Raw genomic sequence first — 22,905 nt, 5'->3', positions numbered from 1 at the left:
ACTGAGTGCTTAAAACAATTCCTGAGGTTGTAAGTTAGACAACTTTAGAAGTCAGTACATTGGGGGCAGCTAGGTGGTGCAGTGAGTCAGCCTTGGATTCAGGAGGACTGAAGTTCAAATCCGGCCTCAGACACTTGACATTTACTAGGTTTGTGACCCTGGGCAAGTCACTTAACTCTCATTGCCCCAAGGGGAAAGTTAATTAATTACTCTTTCTTGCACTGGCCTAGTACACTTATCAATCCTTTCAGTGCCTAAAAGGGTTAGTGCAGTTTGTCAAGAATACCTGAGATTTGAGTATCAGGCAAATTTATTTCAGATTTCATCAAAATCCTGCCTATAAACATGTATTTTTTCATTGGAATGTAAGCTTCTTGAGGAAAGGGATTATTTTCACTTTTTCTTTGTTTCTGCTTTATTTTTTTTTAACCTCGTAACTGTCACATAGCAAGGGTTTAATAAATGCTTGTTAATTCATTGACTGATCAATACAACAAAGAGAAAAATACTCTATTATAAGAATAATATTAAAATAAGGAATTTCTGGGTCCTTAATGTAGAGCCATGTTTTCAGAATTATGGGACAAGAAGAAAGGATTGATTTTAGTCTTTGTTAAAGTTAATCTTTTTAAGGTTATGAATTGGGTGAATGTCATAGGAAATTTAGAACACTATAAAATTCTTTTTCTCTTTTCTTTCATTAACTTTTTGGAAAGAATAAATCTACAATAGACTTGTATTTGGCTTCAGTAGTTCAAACTTTTTTTTTCAGTGTATCTTATTGCCATTATATTGGGTAAAACATAAATCCCTAGCATAAACTAAGTTGTTAACAAGTGATATTTTAAAGTTAGTAAGTCCTCTCAAAGGGGAGTTTACAGTCTTATACAAACTTTTCATTTTCTTTCCCTAGAGCTTATGTATTCTTTGTCTCAAATCTGTGCCTTGAGGCTTCTGGACATGTTGAGAGACAAGAATACTCACCAGCATTGAACTGAAACTTCTAATAAAAACTGTCTTTGATTGAAGCCAGCTAGTCAGCCCAAATAATTCTTTACCTAGTATACATTGTCTAGAATTGCCTCTCCCACTGATCCCATCTCCCTAAGGGGATAGAATCTTAACAAAGCTTTCTGACTCTTTCAGAACCTAAGAAATTATAGCATTCTTAATTGAAGCTGATTGTCCAAAGACCAGCAGCTGTTGGCTTAGAGATATTAGAAAGCTGTTACTTTACTAAAGTATGCTTAAATAACCCTTCAGTTAGTACTTTAGGTTGACATTTATTTACATAGATAAGTAGGCAGCTTTATGTTCTGGAAAGACCTGCTGTTAACTAGGTGGCCAAGGTAACTAGTGACCTTAGGAAAGTCTATTTAATCATTTCCTCATTTGTCAAATATGAAAGGGTATGGGTGTTTAAATAGATACTCTCCAGTATACCCTCCAATGTTAAAATATACATAGAATTTCATAGACATGTACAATTTGCAACCAATAGGAAGAATTCCGAACAGTCAAGTAACTTTCAGATGAAAAATTTGGTATTTACCGGACAAATGATCATTTATAGAAACTCGGGTTTTCAATTCTCAGCTCTTGATTTGGCAAATAGATTTTTTAAAAAAGGAAATCTCCTTTTAAATGAATGAGATGCGTTTATGGAATAGCATACAGAGTGATAGCCCCAAAAGCCAGGAAGACCAGAGTTGAAATCTTGTGTCTGACACATTAACTAGGTGACCTGGGGCAGATAATTTAAGATGTTTTTGCTCTAGGTAACCCTCTAAGATTATAAATTGCAATGATGGTGCCAATCTGCATTGACTGAAGGAGTTTCCTCATTAGAGAGTTCTTTCTACCAAGAAAATCACATGGACAGAATTCTCAGACCTTAGTGCAATAACTGGTGCATAGTAGGTACTTAAGAAATGTTTATTGATTGATTGTCTTTACTTTAATAAATAGCATTTTCTTCACTGGTTCAAATTCTATAAGTTAAATTCAGAGGTGGGATTTTTAAAAATGTTGATTTAAAAATAATCTTTTGCATAAGAATAGGAACCAGATTTTGAGGCTTCAGTTCCCCCTACCAATGCAGAAGAACCAACTTTTCCACAACTGATTTAGCGAGTTGCCTTAGAGCAGTGGTGTCAACTCAAATGGAAATAAGGGTCACTCCTCTATGCATAAAGATATGTGCTACTTGTTGGTTTAGTTTTGAAATGCAATATTATCTATGTTTTGTTGTGTTTTTATGTTGCTAAATATTGCCAAATTACACTTGAGTCTGGAATAGGCTACACTCAGGAGTGTTGTTAAACTAAAGCAACATGAGTTGTGAGTTCCATTTGTCTTGCGTAGACAACTGAGAGGCCAGTCATTTTCCCACAGGCACAAAGTCAGTATATCAGAAAGAGAACTTGAATCCAGGTCTTTTTGTCTTTGATAAAAGGTGCAGAGCCACATCAAGCTACCATATCACATTTTTTGGAATACTGGATTAAAAAAAATCCAAACAACTTGTTAAAAGTACCTACTTAATTCTTAATCTTGCATGTCTCAAATGTCAGTTTATTCAAAGTAAAATAAAACAACAACCAAAAAATAAAATAAAGGAAATGAATGTCTCAATGAACAATGAATCTTCCTTGCTGCTGAGAAAAGAGACCACACAGCTAGATTTTGACTTGCACTTGTCTGAGGGACAAAAGCCACCAAACTGTGAGATCAAATAAGATTTGATGGATGAATTTACTTTTCTTAAAATAACACACACACACACACACACATGCACATGCAAAACCTAGGTGGAATTGTTTGTATTGCTTTGTTTTGGGGACACTAAGTATCTCTTTTCTCAACTCATTTCAAGAAACTCCTCTTAAGAATGTAGGAATTTCTCATTATAAATTACACTCATAGTTCAACTATTGAGTACTGAATGTTAGGTTATACATGTTTTCTTTGCATTCCTTTAAATTCAATGCACGTTAGCTGTCTTTTTAACTTTAATGATTTAGTGATAAATTGTGGCAGGTGTTAGGTATGTTTGCTTAGAACCAGAGGCTTTATTTTGTCAAACAGAAAACTTTTAAAGCTATTTGAGCTTGTCTACAAAGCTTTCTTGTCTCAATTGATAGAGACACTGACGATTCCAGATGTTTTATTCAGTTTCTAATGAAGCTATTCTCAGTTCAAAAAAAGATGTGTTATTACTATATTTTCTGCAAATGTAGTCACCCTAACAAAATTCTTCTTTAGATAATTAAATTGAAAAATAGTATTGATAATACATAAGAAAAGTCTCTGAATCCCAGAATATTAGTGCAGGAAGAGATATCACCAGGCGTCTAGTCTAATCTGTTTTTTCTATATGTTACCTCTAATTTCCTTGGAGTAAGTAGGGAGCTCTCAGAAAGGAAAACTCTTCCACCAACAGAGATTAGAAATTGCTTTGCAGCCTAGGGTCTTAGAGAGTTAACGGGGTCACAGAGATGATGACTTGCCCAGGGTCACAAAGGCAGTATGTGTTAATGATTGGACTTAAATCTAGGTCTTCTTTACTGCAAATACTCTTTATTTCTTGCCCACTGCTGTGTCTCTAGACTATACTATACCTAAAAAAAGAATCTATTGTACTGGTCTGATAATAGGCCATTTAGCCTATAGCAACTGATTTTACAATTATAGTTTTAAAAATGTTATCTTATTCCTAGGATAATCAAATATTATTTGCTCATAAATATAATTAATATATTAATTTCAGGTAGACACTTTAAAGTTTTTAAGCTAGTGTACAATTTAAAACTACAAAATACTATTGATATTTTTCATTTCTAATATATCTGAACAATCAAAAGTGTTACACTAATAGAGCTATAATTTTATTTAATATTTTGCCACTGAATTTAGTCTTATTATTCCTTCCAGCACCAATTAGTAAAGCAATATGTTCAAGTTCATTTTGTCCAATATTATAATGGCTTCTGTAGTGAGATTTTCTTATTATTTAATTCTATTCTGTTTATACATCAGTGAAAGCAGTAAAAAAAATTATTTTAATATTACTCAGGGAGATGCCTATTAATCTTATAAATATAAAAATGTTGCCCTTTTTTCCCTTTTTGCTTTCTCTGGGATGAGTTCCAAACTCAAAAAGTCTGGATAAATATTTTTAAGATATAAATTTCTCAAAAAGGTTTATTTAAGTTTTTAAAACCTATATGTTTTGAAATGAAGAGTGATGTACATACATTTGTATTAATAAGTACTGGCATACTTTAAAGCATGTGTAATCTCATTGATGTGGATATTTCCTGTAGTAATTTAGATTTCAATTCATCTATCCCTTATCATCCAGTGCAATCTATGCCCTCCTATTTATCCTGTTCAGGGTATACACTCACTGTGAGGAGGCATTTCTCTCGAAAATACCTGAAAATCACTGGATTTCATGAACTGTGGTTCTGTAATCCTTTGCTCTTGATATGTAACAGGTGCAATTTGTATTCCTGCTATGCCTCCCTTTGGATGGTACCTTTAATATTACTGTTATGCTATGCTTCATTGGTAATAATGCTACGATAGTTTTACAATGCTCCATATTTTTCATTGCCCTTTGGGTGACCTATGTTTTGTTCTTTAGCTACCGTAATGTTTCATACCCCTTATGGATTAAATATTGGAAGAATGTTGGTATTAAAAAGACTTTTTAATGGAGGAACTTGAAGTTGTTAAAAGCATTGCTTGATTTCCCAAGTGCAATGTAGCTTCATTTTCTTCTTCCTATTCAATTCCCGGTCCAGCTTACTGGCCATCTGCAGTAACTATCCAGGATACTGACAGATCACTTCTGTGGCATGTCCGACTAATTGCATATTGCGGCCTGGACAATAGATTTTCTTCATTCACTTGTTGTTGCTTTTTTTCCTGATGGTACAAGCTCTTTGGAATAGCTACAAATTGAATTCAGAAGGCCCTGAGATGTACCCAGGTTTAATACAGTCAACATAATGTCACCAGCAAACAGGAACATCTTGAAAGAGCTCACAGTATATAGAAAATGTTTTTCTCTTGGACTCTGTATTGGACATCTTCCATGACAGTGGCAAATACCTGTAAGAAGTATGTTTTACAACTTCATGCCTCACTTAGTAAACATATTCAGAGGACTGACAAATAAAATTAGTTTTGTTGTTTCATTTTTCAGAGATTTTTCTCTGATTTTGATATATACCTAAAACCAACATGTTAAAAGAGGGACTTTAGGATATCATTTTGTGTTGACAGATTCTTTTTTCTTGTTTGTTTTTTTGTGAGGCAATTGGGGCTAAGTGACTTGCCCAGGGTCACACAGCTAGTAAGTGTCAAGTGTCTGAGGCCGGATTTGAACTCAGGTTCTCCTGAATCCAGGGCCGGTGCTCTATCCACTGTACCACCTAGCTGCCCCCAGGTTCTTTTTTTATGATCCCCAAACAATAAGCACAGTGGGAATATATATGCTCTGGACCATTTGGTAATTGTGTTACTATGAGAAATTGGACTGTTTTGGAATATCATTTATAAAAACATATTTTTCCTTCTTATACTACCAAGGATGTCCTCCATATATGTGTAGATAATTTCCATACATATATCGTAGATATGAGAAAATAGGCATAAAGATTATAAGCTAATGATATTTTCTCCATCAATACCCACCCCCCACCTCCCCAAGCAGGAATAGCATCTAGCATCTGCCTTTTTTCTTCTTCCCCAAATGTTGGGTGTTCTCCCTTATTCCAGTTGTCTTGAGAATTAATCTTTCAAGAATTTCAGACCCTGTCACTTCCAGTTCCAGAGAATCTCCTTTTGTGTATTCAGCACAGTCCACCTGTTCTTCCAGTTGGTTTCCTTTAGGGACATTTCTACATTTACTTCATTTAAAATTGTGATATTAAAGTTCAAACATGGTTATTCCAATATTACTGATGTGGGGGAAAAGGTTTTGTTTTGGAAATCCTGACTTTTTTTCCCCTCACTTTTCCCCTCTGTTATACTTTTCCCATAGTCATCTTTACATGTTCTTGGGACAGTGTGCCTTAGTAGGTACTACCAGCTGGCTTTCTGTCCATATATCTTTTTTTTCTGCCATTGTTTAATGGGGGGGTTATTTGTTTTTGGTGTATGTGATAATTGCTTATAATCTATTATCTTCTATTGTATGAGTGACAAATTCATTTACATTTTAAAACTAGTGTTCCCCTTAGCTGCTCTATCTTTTCATTTAGCAAGGAGATTAGTGAGTATTTGCTAACTAAGGTGGTTTCAGGGCTGTTTTTCCGTATCTTTAATGTAATGATTGATTTATATTAGTCAAATTTCCATTGAAACTCATATTTATATCAGTGATTTTTGCATTTGCCATTTTCAGCCGCTTATTTAGATAGAGCAAGTTGGAACTGATTTAACTGCAAAGATACCAGAGTGGTTTGGCATTTTCTTCTTCAGCTCCTTTTGTGGATAAAGAATTGAGGAAAACAGAGTTAATGACTTGCCCAGGGTCACACAGCTAGTAAATGTCTGAGGCTGGATTTGAACTTAAGAAGATGAATCTTCTTGACTTAAGATCTGGCACTTTTCCATTGTTCAACCTAGCTACCCAATATTTTAAATCTCACTTGGTATTAATTGTATCTTTGTTTGGAGAAGTTGGTGGTTTGATTATACACAAAGAGCATATCTGGAAATCAGGCCCATCAATCAACAGGCATTTATCTATCTATCTATCTATCTATCTATCTATCTATCTATCTATCTATCTATCTATCTATCTGCCAAGCATTAGACAAGATACTGTGGATTAAAAGAAGAAAACAAGACAGCTCCTAAACTTAAGAATCTTACATTCTGTTGGGGAACAACATGTACATATATAAGTACATTCAAAGGAAATACAAAGTAGTTTGGGGTGTTACTAGCAGGTGAAGGATCAGGATAGGCTTCAAGTAGGATGTGTTCTTGAATGATATGAGTTTTAAAAGGAACTGGAAATCTAAGAAGTGGGAGATAGGAGGGTGTATATATCAGGCCTACAGGATAGCTTTCAGAAAGATAGGAGAAAGAATATTCTCTAGGAGAAAAGGCAAAGCAGGTCAGTCTTACTGGAACACAGAGTGCATAAAGGGAAAGAATGTTATTCTGAACCACATAGCTCAGGCCTATGGGTGATTCAAGGCTTGGGATTTGAGTTCAATAATTCATTCATGAACCATAAAATTTAATAAAAAGCAATTTTATTTAAGATAATCTTTAAAGGATACAATTCTGATAAAGCATCACTCTCTTTGACTTCTTCATCCTCTATAGCAACAGCTATCGTTGGTAAGAAAGGCTCCTCCACAGTGCAAGGGGAATTTGCCTAAACTTCTGACACTAACTCTCCATAAGATAAATCTTTTATGCTTCAGGCAACAACAACAAAAAAAAGGCCAAGCCATGATAAACTCAAGAATGAACTCCCCATCCCCTTAAAGAGCAATCAGCTCAGCCTAAATAAAACAGGCGCCACTCCTACCACAAATATGTAATATGCTGGAAAGGTTAGCAGGAGCCAGATTATGAAAAACTAAAATCCAAACTGACGGGTTTGTACTTTAATGCAGCATCAATATAAAGACATTGGAACTTTTTTGAGCAGTGGGGTGATTTGGGCAGACCTGTGTTTTAAGGATATCCATTTGACAGCTTTGTTGCTGAGAGGCTTAAGGCACAGGAAACCTAAGTGGAGAGGTTCTTGAGTAGTACAGAGGAGATTTAATGAGGAACCTAAAGTTGGGAGGGAGATTTAAGTAGAGAAAAGGGATGGACATGACATAAAGTGCAGAGGTAGTATCAAAAAGTTGATTGCCATTTAGATTGCAGGGTGAGGAAAAATCAGAGCTGACTGTGATATTTTAAACCAAGATGATTAGAAAGTGGTGGCGTCCGTAAAGAAATAGCGAAGTTAGGAAAAGGGTATGATGTTTGGGAGAAATGTGAGTCCTATTCGGGACTCCACAAAAGATACATTTGGAAATGTTCATGAGCCAGTTGGTGATACTCATGAGGGAGACCAAGGCTTGCATTCATAGATCCTGGGAGTCATTTCCCAAACAGACATAATTGAACCCATGGGAACTTATGAGATCAGTGAAAGAAATCACTCCCATATTGGTTACCAGTCATTTTCCACCTCTTAAGATATAGTCATTTCATTTTAAATTATGTATATGATATTTACCATGTCTAGCACCACCTGCCTCACATACTGAAGAATAAGTTCATATGAACTTGACGCTCCCGTGGAGTATATAAGCCTTTGAATTCTTACATTTTGAAATCCTGACTCATATTTTTCACTGTATTTTCCCCTGTTCTTCCTTATGCCTATCTTCACATTGAAGTCACTAATATCAAAATATATGTTTATTTAATTTAGGAATTTTATTGAGTGCTTTTTATTTTTTCTTATCCTATACAACAAATATAGGAGTATATGCTATCATAATCTTAATGGTGGTATTACAGAAAATTCTTTATCCTGAGAACTTTAAGACAAGTTGACATAGTATCCCATTAAAGTATGTCTCTTATTGTCTCTGGACACATGATAAAAACCACCTTCAACAACTTTTTTGTTTTCTTCTCCAAGGAGAAGCTTTGTTGCAATTTCCTTTTATCTTCTGGTTTTATTTATACCAAGAACATTGTTATTGATATTTAATTCCTCCCAATGTATGTCAACTTGTTGGTCATTTGACAAGAATTTTTTAATTGAGCATCCCAACAGTTAAGTCACTCAATCTCAAATACCTCTGGTTTTTCATTGACTCCATTTCCTAACCCTTGTACTCTTTATCTGCCCCCCTTACCCCAAATATAATGCAGTTGCCAATCCTTTTTTGTATGATCTCAGCCATATTCAACCTGGAAAATATGCAGAACTTCGTAACAAAATACTAAAAGCTAAATAAATAAGAGGTAAAGAGGCCTTAACCAATACATTTTAGTGTTTACCTTTTTTAAAGTAAGTGCTTTTCGATACCATTACTTCCATCTCTACAGAGATTTTTTTTTAAGTCATACTTCATATTACTCAGATGGAAATACAAATCACTTCAGAGAAGTTTTTGCTCTTAACTTTCCACCTCCTATGTTTTAATGCTTTAGATTCATATTTGTTTTGGGAGTGTTCATCCATTAGGTTGCATTTGCTACAGAGATTCCAGACACCAGAAGGTTATGCAGTTCTCCTTTTTGTTTTGCAGTATTTCCTTTTGTTCATGCCAGGAATTCAGTTTGGATGGGCCCTTTCACATAACTTGCCTGGGGGTCTAATTAATAGCTCTGAGCTTCAGTTACATTCAAATGGCCTGACCGGAATTTGATATACTGTCCTTATATGACAATTACTACCTTCAGGATTGTTGTTAGTCCTGTGACACCTTTCCATATTGATTGATTTTTCACAAAGTTGTGGGTTTGTGCTTACTTTCAGTGTGTCACTTAGACCACCAATGAGAGATTTAGAGCCCTCAAAGTTACAGATGTGTGTTTTGCTTTGCTGCCATCTGTTTCCTGTCTGGGAATTCCAAAGTTTAGAGTTTTATGTTTGCTTTTTTTTTTTTTAAGTCTTTGGTTTTACCTGAAAGTGATTAATGTACATGCTGAATTTTTAACTTTAGTTTAATCTGCCAGATTTGAAAATTCCTGGAGTGTACTGTGTTACCCAAATCCTGGTTATGCTAACCATCTGCAGATTTTGTAAGTTGTTAGGAAAACATGGTCTTCATTTCTGCTGTTTGCTTTATAATTTGCCAACTGCAAATCCTAAACATTCATCTCTGAATACTTACCAGGTTGGGGGGAAAAAGACACAAGTATTCATTTTTATATTTTGAAAATCTATCTTGATTGTGTACTTGCAGTTCCTTTGAGAAAAAATAAAAGGAGAATCATACTCTTAAACAACCCTTATAAAAATGAATGTCAAGTATTTTGAGCTCTGTTTTTATCTCTAATGATTATTAGCTGTTTACTTTACCCAACTGATTCATTTCTTTATAAACTGGTCTGTGAGAGTGTATGCAGTTGTTCACCTTTAAACAAAATTGTTCGGTAACAACAAAATTGAAAGTAAATGATGGGAAATTATAATGGTTGAATATGGCCTTCAGTAAGAAGCATGAGAAGACCACCTTTATTTTTCTTCCTCCTTTGATGAGGCAGTAGACTATATGAAATACTGTAGTACCTCGCAGACTTTTGCAATGTATTGGTTGTTTTTAGTGAACTGTTTTTATTTTCTTCTTGTTTTATTCTTTGTTACAAAGGGTAGTTCTCTGGGAAGGTGACTATGTTGGGAAATGTAGGTTATTAAAAAAACTTAATGAAAATAAATGTGCTTTATTTCATACATATGTGATTCTGCAAACAAGACATGTATAGTAGTAAAACATATTGCTTATCCATTACACACAATGAAAAGCTGCTTTTTAAAAATGCTGTGTTGCTATTTAAAAATGCTATTTTGAACTCATAGGCAGAGTAGTTTGATATGTTTTTGCTAGCCTCCCCAAAGAAACAAGCACCTAGTTCACCTGGGATTAGAAAATTAAAAGATTTTCTCAAATTTTTATGCTACCTGAAATGTATTTTAAACTCCTTGGCTTTAAAGATCCTAAAAGAAGAACATATATCAAATATTATTAATTATTAAAGATGTAGCCATTAAAATACTTTTCTTTACCCACCTATAAATTTTGGCTTCTGTTTCTCAAAGCAGCACAATGAAGTGTTGATAAGAACTCAGAAAAGACAAGAATTCCTGTATTGTTTGTTAGCTGCCTAGGATAAATTAGTCTTAAGTAAGTTAGTCAACAATTATATGTTATAGTGTTAATAAGGAGAGAAAGAGACCCTATGTTGGAGACAGGGCAGATGGAGAGAAGCAGAAGGAGCTGTGTTTAGGCATCACAGGCCACTCCTGATATGACTAACTAAACTTTCCTTTTCTTTACTATTTAAAAAGAAAAAAAAACTCTAGACACAGTTAAATGCCAGAAATAGAAAAAAAAAGGTGGGGGTAAAAACAAACTCTGCCTTCAAGGAACTTACTTTTTTTTTTTTAACTTTAAGTTATTTATTGATGTAATGGTAATAGCATCAAGCAAACATCCACTCCAATAATCAGATAAGATCAATAACTTACATTTTAATGGAGTGACAACACGTGAATAAGTAGATATGTTACATATAATGGAAGAGTTGGAAGACACTTCAAAAGGGGAAGGTATTAGCAGCAGGATGGAACCGGGAAAGACATTTTGTAGAAGGTGGGATTTGATCTGAGTCTTGAAAGAAGCCAGGAAAACTAAGAGGGAAAGGTCCGGAGTCAGAGCGTTCCGGGTGTCAGGTACAGCCAGTACAAAGGCTTTACTATGGGAGGTAAAATGTCATGTTTAAGGTTCTACAAGTAGACAGTGGTTTCTGGCTCATAAAGTATGTAGAGGGAATTAATATATAAGATAACTGAAAAGGTAGAAAGAGGCCAGGTTATGAAGAGCTCTAAGCTCCAAACAAAAGAGTTTATAGTTAATTCCAGTCAAGAAAAGGAGCCATTAGGGCTTATTTTGCTTTAGGGGGAAAAACTACCTTGGCAGCTGAATGGAGAATGGAAGGAACTGTGGAGAAATACGGCTATTGCAATGATCAGTTATCTAGGAGAGAGGAAATAAGAGCCAGACTTAGGGTTGTGACTATGTGAGTGAAGAGTAGAGGAATAGTAAGAGAAGTGGTAGGGGCATAGAAATGACAAGATTTGGCAACATATTGTGTGTGCCGGGGAAATGCAATTGAGGAATGAAAGATGGCACTGAGGTTTCAAACCTTGGTGACTGGGAGACTGCTATGTCCTCAACTAGAATAGGGACTTTCAGAAAAGCAGAGGGCTTGTAGGTAATAATAACACGTTTTGGATATGTTGAGGTTGAGATGCCTACTGGTATCCTTATAATAATTATAGCAGTCTAGAAGTTCTAGCTTTCTTATTAGAAATGTAATTCTCATCACCTTCATGGCATTTTTTTCACCACAGTTACTATTGATTGCACCAAAAGCCTAATGAGCTAACAGAGCTAAAGGACCCCATGGTTGAAGGTAGAAGGGAGGAAAGAAACTTATTATGTGTTCAAAGTCAGTCTTTAATGTTTCTCAGTCTGCTAGGTGCAGATAAGAATATTTATAAAGTGCTGAGAGATCCTTGAAAATGATGGTATACAGCCTAACCCAGTGCAACAGATGAACCTTGCACTGTGACCCAAAGGTCAAAAGACACAACATAAAAGATCATTGTGTGACAGTGCTTGAGCTTCTCTGTATGCCCAGGTCAGATTTATGTAGGTTTGCATTTGCTGAAAGAGAAAGAACTTTTTAAGCATTTAAGATATATGATTACCTTTAGCCTTTGTGATTCAAAGGTGAATCAGTGATTGATTGAAGGACACTGTGATCCTAAATCAATTAAAGGGGTGAGTGAAACATCTTAATGTATATTATGAACCAAATCAGAGGACTTGCAGACAATAAAAAGATTCTGAATTAATTCCAAAGGCTCAGGTTTGTTTACCTTGTAGTTCTTTTGTTTACTGCTGTTGGTATCTTCCTGCCCCGAGAAAGTCAAATCTTCTGGAATCCTGTCAACAAAAAAGGCAGTGATAAATAGAGTAGAGACATACAGAAGTGACCAGTGACTAAATAGCTGTTAATTTTGACATCTCCATAATCAATCCATTATGTTAGTGTGAACTAGTGTGCTCTTTAAAACTTCACAGAAATAGGCGGGGAGGTGACATTTCAGTACAAAACTGGTTGCCTCTCACTCCTCGGGACTCAGAGTTCTCTAGGGAAGTCATGAGGAAGGACAAACAGAAGTAAAGGGGGCCTAAGTTATGGTCAACAGAGTTGGTCAACTGACACTACTTTACAAGAGAAATATAACTCCCTGTGAATTGAACTTTGGCCTCAGAGGTCAGGCTTCTGGATATGTGTAAGAGTTACCATGCAGTCATTAAACATGCATAATCCGTTCCTGAGAATTGTTACACGAGAAACTACACTTGTTTCCCATCTGACAGCTGGCTGCTTTCATCTTTGTCCTGCAATTTTGGTTGATTTTTTTCCCCTTTTCTTTTCCCAAGGGTCAAAGAAGATAAAAGGGATAAGGTGGTACATGGGTGCACAAACAAGAATATTTTTAAGGGGTCTTTGGTTCAATGAAGCATATTTGCATTTGTTAGACTTTCAAAATTAAAGGTATTCAAGTTAGAGTCATTCATAAATTTTAAAAAATGTGGAATATTTACTGCCGTTGTGGGTGTTAAATACCAACTTATAGTCACAGGGTCATTTACTTAGAGATATAAGAAACTATTGTGGCTATCAAGTTCATTTCTCTTATTTTATAGAAGAGGAAAGTGAAGACAAAGAGGCTAAGTTATTTTCCCAGAATCATACAGCTAGTTATTGTCTAAGGCAGGATTTGAATTCTCCTTAACTCTACTCTAAGCCCAGTGCCCTATTTACAGATAGAAAAAGGGCAACATTTGGAAAGCAATCTTTTTATTATTAATACTATTTAATTAATATTTTTGAAATGTGATCACCTTTTATGATTAATATTTCATTTGTAAGCTTATTCAAAGGATATAAATGAACTGAAGTGTGTTTTATATTGATGTTGATCCTTATGTATTTCATTAAACATCCTGAATCTTTTCTTTTTCATATTCATTCATGTGCACTTTCTCAAAAAGAATTCTTGCAGTGTTCACACACACACACACACACACACACACACACACACACACATTCAAACACACAGTGTACACATGCAGTGTCCCAAAAGACAAGGCAGTTTTGAGCTATCCAATCTATTAAGCTATTAAAACTCATTAGAGGTAAGATCTCTGGGATACCATATATATGTATATACACACACACACACACACACACACACACGCACACACAAACACTCTTCCACTTTTGGACTGTTCTACTTTGTAGAAGTTTTCCTTTAAATGGAGTTCTATTGCCTTCATCCATTTCTTCTTTTTTTTTTTTTTTTTTTCAGTGAGGCGATTGGGGTCAAGTGACTTGCCCAGGGTCACACAGCTAGTAAGTGTTAAGTGTCTGAGGCCGGATCCGAACTCAGGTACCCCTGACTCCAGGGCCAGCGCTCTATCCACTGCGCCATCTAGCTGCCCCACATCCATTTCTTCTAAGATAAAACCCTCCTCAAATTAAGTCTTTCCAAATAGCTGTTATTAATTTCTGTATCTATTCATTCTATCCGAATATATATGCACATTTGTATATTTGACATGATAGATCATATATAAGAATATCTATAATATATGACATGTATAAGAATATGTCACATATATGATACATTCATACAGACACAGTGTTATATAATATAATAAAATATTTCCATATTCACATATATAACCATGCACATGAATATAACCATATTAATATATTACTATCTATAACATATGTGTATATACATTTATATACATGTGTGTATGCATGTGTGTATGTATGGGTACAGGTTGCAGAAAAGTATATTAAACCTCCATGCTGAGAATGAAAATCTTAGTGTTCCAAAAACAGGAAGATAAGTGTTTGGTTTCTGTATAATTCTGAAAAGATGGTCATGTGTGTGTGTGTATGCATATATGTATATGTGTGTATGTATGTATGCATACATACATGTGTATATATGTGCTTGTGTATCCATTTTTTAAACAACAGAAAATCTTCAGATTTCTGTTGCTTCTTAACTTTTGAAGGTTTTTCTCAAATTGAGTGGATTTGATTGTGAATTATAAAAGGAAATTAGAGTCTTCTTGTTTATTCCCACTTGAGATCTAACAAAAAGCTTTGTATTTGAAGCAGGTTCCATTCGGGATAGAAGAAGTCGAATAGGATTCAATCTATGAAAACATTAATAATTTCTTTAATGTGCAAGTCATTTGGAGAAATTTAGAGTTCAAGCAATCATTCTTATTCTAGTAAATGACATAAAATTATTTACCTGAAGCATAGTGCCTTCAAATTTTTTTTCCATATTAGACCAAGAAATGGAGAAATCATTCCAATTATGTAGTTATATAAATTTTAAAGTAATAAATGGGTATTTTAAGCCCAATTGTTGATGTGCCATAACTACAATATCTTTTTAATTTTTTTAAATTGATGTCTTCATAAAAAATATTTAACACCTTCACTTAAATATATTTTCAAATAATCATAATCAAACAATAAGCAAATATACACTAAAAGGTTCTATTGTTTCCTAAATGTACTTTTAACATTCCTAAAATGGCTATTAAGTTAAAGCAAAGGGATCAGCTAGGTGGCACAGTGGATAAAACACTGGCCCTGGATTCAAGAGGACCTGAGTTCAAATCCAGCCTCAGACACTTGACACTTACTAGTTGTGTGACCCTGGACAAGTCACTTAACCTCATTGTGCTGCAAAAATAAATAAATAAAGTAAAAGCAAGATGGTGAATTTAGAAAGGACTATCTATTCAAGTGTATAAGGAGGTATAATTCTAAATAATATTTAGTTGCTATTATCCAAAGAATCAAACATGACTAAAATGAATGAACAAGAGCAACAACCTACATCAGAAGACTGGGACATTACATTCTACCAATTTAGGTGTCTCACCTTTCATCATGAGAAAATAATTATATTGTTGAAGGAATAAGCTGCTTTTTTAGTACCTTTCCCATCCCTTGAGCTTCCACAGTCCAAGAAGTAAATCTATAGATTCAACACTTATAGATAAGACCTTGGGAAGATACCTGGTTTCAGCTAGTATTAATATCACCTTGGATAACCTTTTCCCCATTTTCTTTCTTTTTTTTCCCCCAGAATGATGTGGGAGGGCAACGTAGTTTGATAAACAAATGGACAACTTTTCTCAAGGCCAGATTGATTTGCTCAATTCCTGGCAATGATGGAGCAGACACTCATTTTGATGAGCTTCGTAAGTCATGTGGATTTGTTTTCTCACTGTCTTTTTAATTTTTACCCTCCCAAAAGAATATGCCTAATTAGATGGGCAAGTTCTATCTTTTCCTCCCAGATGAATCATTCCTTATTCCACAAATAATTGATGTTTCCTACTCAGCAATATGCACATGTGCAGTATGTAAGGCCACCAAAGAAATGCTTTTTATTTGTTTTATGCAGCAGATTGTCACCCTGTCTATGAAAACCATGTTCTTGGGTTTCTGTGTGAATCACCACAGACTTAGAGAAGGTAAATGGGAATAATTTAACAAAGGTGGCAAAATTACCTAAAATTGACTTTAAGCCAAGTTGACCATGAAACTACAAATTCTTCTGTCAACTGGGTGTTCTCATGCTAGAGTAGCAGATAAGCCCAAGCATTTGTGTTCCTTGGATTCAAGGATCTTCAACTGAGGATTCTGAGAAGCTTAATGTTCCCCATCCAGTTTTAATCCCTCCTATTTACCAAACTGATCTCAAAATGCTTGGATTCAGTGTGCATTTCATCCACTACCAAACTCACAACCCCCAGTAACTCAGTAGAATTATGAGTTACTATAGCTGTAAAATACCACTCCGTAGTGGCCTCATTTCTGACAATGAAGTAGTGATGAGCTTCCTTGGACTTCACTCATCTGGTCCTCTAGCAGAATTCATAAAATCTGTTACCTGTCCAGTAGTTAAAGTTTTTCTAGCTCAATTGAAATTGCCTGTGCTTGGATTCCATTGGCAGCATCTTTAATAATCCAGCATCATGATTCTCTGTACAATGAGGCATTGGAGGTTTGTATAAGAGCAAGATAATGACGACAACGATGATATCAGGGCCAGTTTTGTGAATTCACACAGGGTAATAATAATTATACATATTTCAGAATGGGCTGTTGATTTACATTTAGAGGACCTAGGTTTAACCTTTTCACTTACAATCTGTGACTCTGGCCAAGTTTAGAATCTCCTAAACCTTAAAATGGGCTCAGACTTTGGGGACTACCCTACAATGTATTCACCCATTCACAGCTTTTTAAAAGTTGGAAGGCAAATTGCCTACATATTTTTATACATTAACTCTGAAATTTTTGTCAAAACTATGATCACATCAAATTGTTACATTAACTATTTTCAGGATGATAATAGAATTCTATATTGGATCACCCAATAGTTCATAACTGTTTCACTACTTAGCATTTGATTGTAAGGCTATATTTTTAACAAATATCTGCCAGTTTTAATCTTTTTTTGCTTGTTTCATGTTCTTAGATTAAAAAAAATCTTTGAAGTTTTAATATTTTGCAACTTTGAAAGTAAGCCTACTAAACCTTGAAATTTTTTTTCTATTTTTTCCATTTATAGAAGATATTTTTTTACTTCCCACAAAAGATGAAAGAAACCCTGTAGTATATGGAGTCTTTACTACAACCAGGTATGTTCCAAGCAATGTTTCTTCTTAATTATATTTTATAAGGTGAAATAAATTTTTCTTTTTTCTTTTTCTCTCCCCATTAATACTTCAGACCTACCTAGCAAGTCAGGTTGGGTATTTATTTTTGTATTCATTTCATTGTAGCATAAAATGATGTACACATAGGTTAAATGAATTGAACAGGAAGGCAAGTACTTAGTGGCAAAAAAATGGAGTTAGAATCAAGGTCTTCTGATTTGGGGGCTTGTGGATTTTCCAGTAGACAGTGCTGGGCCTAGAGTTAAGAAGACCTGAGTTTGATTCTCACCTCAGACGCTCTGTAGCTTTGTGACCCTGAACAAGTTCTTTGTGACCTTTGCTTTGCCTCAACTTCCCCAACTGTAAAGTGGATATAATAAAAGTTGCTGTGAAGATCAAATGAGACAATATTTGTAAAGTGCATAGCACAGTGCATGGCATACAGACAGTGTTATATAAATGTTTAGTACTTTCTACCATTTCACCCTTCCCCTCTGCCTATCAAAGAAGAGCATAATGTTAGATGTTTTTACCTTGACCCTTATGAACTTCTCAACATTTTGTCCTATATATTTGATAATGATTTTGTTATTATTTAGTGTAGTCATTTTGAAAGACTTCATTTTATGCATATTAATCACTCCCCACCAATCTTTAATCATTTTCTTGGATAATATTTCATCTTTCTATCACTTATTTTGTTTATTATTATATGAATTAAGATTGTTTTTACAAATATCTCTCCTCAAAATATTGTCACATACCGTGCTTTCATTTTCTGTAATATTATTGTAAATTCTAGCAACTATATTAACAAATGAAATATATGTGATGGATTAACATTGGAAACAAGGTCAAAATACAATTTTTTGGAGATGTTATGATAGTGTATCCAAAAAATTGGAATGTTTCACCCAAAACATTAATGGCAACAATAAATAAGTTCAATTAGATCATACAACAAAGATTAACTCCAAGGATATTCACATTTTTGTTATTAATAATAGATTTTTATCACAAAAAAGGAACTTTATTTGTAGTAGTAAGGAAAGTCATAAAATGTTTGTCTAGAACAACTAAAACAAAAGAAGATCTAGATGTAAGATACTGAATATTCATTTGTGCCCCAGATAAATATAATATGGCAATTCTCACCAAACTAATCTCCATATTTAATTCAATGCCACAGAAAATAACAAGGGATTTCTTCATAACATTGTATAAATAATAATGCAATGTATATGGAAAACACACAGTAAGACAACAGTGAACACTGGTGTCTGGTATTCATTTTAGCTTTCAGTAAAATTTTTAAAATATCATCCTCTGTAGGATATTGTTTTAGGAAGTCTATTTCCTATATGCATTCATCAAGGATGCCCTTTATGAATATATTGATCATTCTCATAAAAATACTGTAGAGTTTGGAAGAAGGCATGTGAATTAGTATATGTTAATATCCTCTCAATCATCTATTTTAGTAATAATAAGGTTCATGTTTTTAAAAGCTTTTGAAACAGTTACCCTATGCTCATTGGGGGAAGTATTCTTTTCAAATTAAATGTAAATTTCTTTATTTTTTTTTTAATTTTGAATTCCAAATTCACTCTCTCCCTTCCTTACCCCCTCCCTCCCCTGTCATTGAGAAGACAAGCAATTTGATATAGATTGTGCATGTGCCGTCATGCAAAACATATTTCTATATTAGTTATGTTGTTAAAAAAAAAGGAAGAAAAATAATGAATCATTAAAGAGTATACTTCAATCTGCATTCAGACTCCACTAGTTCTTTCTCTGGAGGTAGATGGCATTTTTCATCATGAGTCCTTTAGATAAAATCATTGTTTTGCTGAGAATAGCTAAGTCATTCACAGTTGATCATCATACAATATTGCTGTTACTGCGCATAATCTTCTCCTAGTTCAACTCATTTCACTTTGCATCAGTCCATGTCTTTCCATGTTTTTCTGTAAATGTCCTGCTTTGTCATTTCATAAAGCACAATAGTATTCCATCACATTAATATACCACAACTTGTTCAGCTATTCCCTAATTAATGGGTATCCTCTCATTTTCCAGTTCTTTGCCACCACAAAAATTGTTGCTATAAATAGTTTTGTATATGTGAATCTTTTTTCTTTTTTGTCTGTTTGGGATACAGACCTAGTGTTAGCTCAAAGGATATGCACAGTTTTATAGTGCCCCTAGTGCTCTTAAAACTGTGTGATCCATAAGAACTTCTCTCTATTTGGCTAGTCCAGCTGTTCTCCGTGCTTTTCCCTCTCCCCTCCTTTTTTGGTTATCTATAGATGCCCTTCCACTTCTTTGTGTAGTACAATGGAGATTCTGATTTTAGAGGCGAAATATAAGATTATATTGTGAAAATCTTTAGAAATCTTTTCCATTCTGAATGTCTGTCATCCTTCCAGTTTCTACCTTAAATGTCTTCAACATGGTTATACTTACTTAAATTTCTCCATAGAATATCCAGGATTCCACTGTACTTATTGTGAACGATAGAAAAACACATTCTTAAAGGTAGAACAAGGTAATGATGAGGATGACGATGATGATGTTGAAAGGTAGGGTTTATATAACACCAGGTAGATATCAGGCACTGTGCTAAGCACTTTACAAAAACATTACCTCATTTGATCCACAATAACCCTGAAAGGTAGGTGCTATTATTATTCCCATTTCACATTGAGGAAAATGAGACAAAGAGAGATTAAAGTAATTGCCTAGGAATAAACAGCTACTAAGTATCTGGGGATGGATTAGGAAAAAACAGGTCCTCTTGACTCCAGATCTAGCACTCCATATACTATGCCACCTTGCTTCCTATATAACTAATTCTATGTATATGTCAAAATCACATTAATTTTGGGGAAAATATTGTCTATGTAACTTCAATTAACCATCTTGTTACTCAGTTTGATAAAGCAATAAAACAAGGAAACATAATAATCAGTAAAGATATTTGCTATTGCCCTGCTGTCCAGATCAAGGAGGAAGCTCTAGAGCTAATGAATTTCTCCTGCTACTGCTTTTTGTGAATGACATTTTGCTGATCTCATCCGTTTCCAGAACATGAAAGAACTTTCTAAATGCAATTTATCATCACTCAAAAGAGTTTGATATAATTATCCACACAGGAAAAACAATTGATAAGAAACACCTACTGTCCAACTCTGCCATATTGATGGATAGACTTAAATGAAAATAAAGAGAATTAGATTTCTGATAACCCGAAATTCAACCAAATATGTACAAGAAATTAATGTTTGATAAATATATAGCTTTTTAATGAAGAGAAAAGTGTCATTATTTAACAAGTATACTTAAGAAATATTTTTTGGCAAATCATTTAGCAAACTGTTTTAGAGCCATGATTCACCCTGTGTACCTCAGTGAATTCCATTTATGCAACTAAATGAAAAATAAAAGAACTTTTTTTTCAAATGGAAGAAAATGGAATAACATTTTGATCTTGGATGTGTAGGAAAAAAAAACTTTTAAAAATCAAACATGGGAAGGGGGCAGCTAGGTGGCACAGTAGGTAAAGCACCAGTCCTAGATCCAGGAGGACCTGATTTCAAAGCTGGCCTCAGACACTTGACACTTCCTAGCTGTGTGACCCAGGGCAAGTCACTTAACCCTCATTGCCTTGCAAAAAAAAAAAATCAAACATGCAGGAATTTTTGGACAAAATGGATGGGTATTTTTATTAAAAAAAACATGGAAAACATGTATATATAATTAAGTAAAATAATAGATTTGGGCAATATTTATGGTTAAGTTGACTGATAAAATGATTTATAGGCTAACTAAAGATTTATTAAATACCCAGAAGGTAAATTCCATTCATTAGTGGATAAATCAAATAATACAAATAATTTTCAAAAGAAGTACAAATTGTAAATTTTGTTCTAAAATGCTTAATCTCATAAGTAATATAATACAAAAATTAAAACAGTTTTGAGATACCACTTATCAAATTGGCAAACATAATTAAACAATCAAAACTGTTTTGGTGATGTAGAAAAACAGGTAATTTTCATTTGATGCTCATGAATTTGAAAACTTTACATAACCTTTCTGGTCAATAATTGGGATGTAAGTTATAAAATAAACTTGTTCTGTTGTTGGAATTATTTCTTGAGATTGTTACAAAAATTACAGCAATAGGAGTTATTTATTTTTGTAGCATTACTATTTATTATTGCAATAAAAACTGGAGGAAATATAAATGTCTGATAGTTAAATGAATTGCACATTGATGGGGATTATAATGCGATTATAATTAATGTGTTAGATCAGTTAATCAATAAGCATTTATGTACGGCATAGGGATAAAAAAAAAGGCAAAAGACAGTCCCTGCCCTTATAAACTAAGGGGGCAGGAACAAAGGCAGCATGAAAATAAGTGTATACAAAGCAAGCTATATACAGGATGAATAGGAAATAATTAAGAGAGGAAAGACACTAGAAATGAAAAAAATAATATAAGGAAATATGAAAAGACATTTAAGCAGTAAAGCAAGCAAAAGAAGTGGTATCAGAAAGAGTACACACCAAGTCTAACCATATTAAAGGAACAGTCAGTGAGATGGAAATTTAGAGGAAGTGACTGACAATTTTTTTTTCTTTCATTGAAAACTTGTTTGCAAGAAGTTGTGAATTGAATCCAACTGGCTTATACTGATATTTAATATGATATTTACAATAAACCACTTAAAATATTTTACTACATGGATTAAGATGATAAATGAAACCACTGCTTTGAACACAAATTTTCTGTTAATGTCTATAATGATGACCAAGAAATATGAGACCAAAGATCAAATGAACTATCTTAGCCTCCATTATTTCCCCCTCACACCTCCTCAATTCACAGAATTTCCTTTGAAGCCATTGTGAGATCTGCACATAAAGCAGGATATATGTGGCAGGAAAAATTAGCCCTAAGACATATTCTTTTTTTTTTTTCCCTAAGAAGTTTCTACCAACTCAAAGTCTGGAGTTACAAAGCAATTTGTTCTTCATTTTATTTTAAAATGTATTTATGAAGATCTAGATAATATTGAGCTTCATAGATCTCAAATCCAACCAGAAGAGTTTTTAATATGTACTAATAACAGAAAAGGGCATTGCCAATTTATGATAATGTGGCTTCATTCCTTCAATGTAATTTTTTTTTCTCCTGCTGTCTGGTTATTATCATCTTGCTATGTTTCCCATTAATGTCATCCCATGGATATTAACAGAGGAGCTACCAGTGTTAAAGTATGATTAGCTCATTTGTGTCATGGCAAGATTATATTTCTCTCAATTTTTAGTGATCATTCCCTTTTAG

The 22,905-nt window shown here is 34.1% G+C and overlaps 1 protein-coding gene across 1 annotated transcript in view; it reads left to right on the top strand.

Moving 5' to 3' along the window:
• Nucleotides 1-22,905, top strand: part of SEMA3D (semaphorin 3D) — a 252,169-nt gene that overhangs the window by 176,778 nt on the left and 52,486 nt on the right. Inside the window, 2 exon segments of the mRNA XM_043969203.1 lie at nucleotides 15,968-16,082; nucleotides 17,462-17,531. Coding sequence (XP_043825138.1) covers nucleotides 15,968-16,082; nucleotides 17,462-17,531 — 185 coding nt within the window.

This window comes from Dromiciops gliroides, chromosome 5, assembly GCF_019393635.1.
Source record: "Dromiciops gliroides isolate mDroGli1 chromosome 5, mDroGli1.pri, whole genome shotgun sequence".
Taxonomy (NCBI): Eukaryota; Metazoa; Chordata; class Mammalia; order Microbiotheria; family Microbiotheriidae; genus Dromiciops; species Dromiciops gliroides.
Note: the sequence above shows the minus strand (reverse complement) of the source record. Positions and strands in the feature narration are given on the sequence as shown.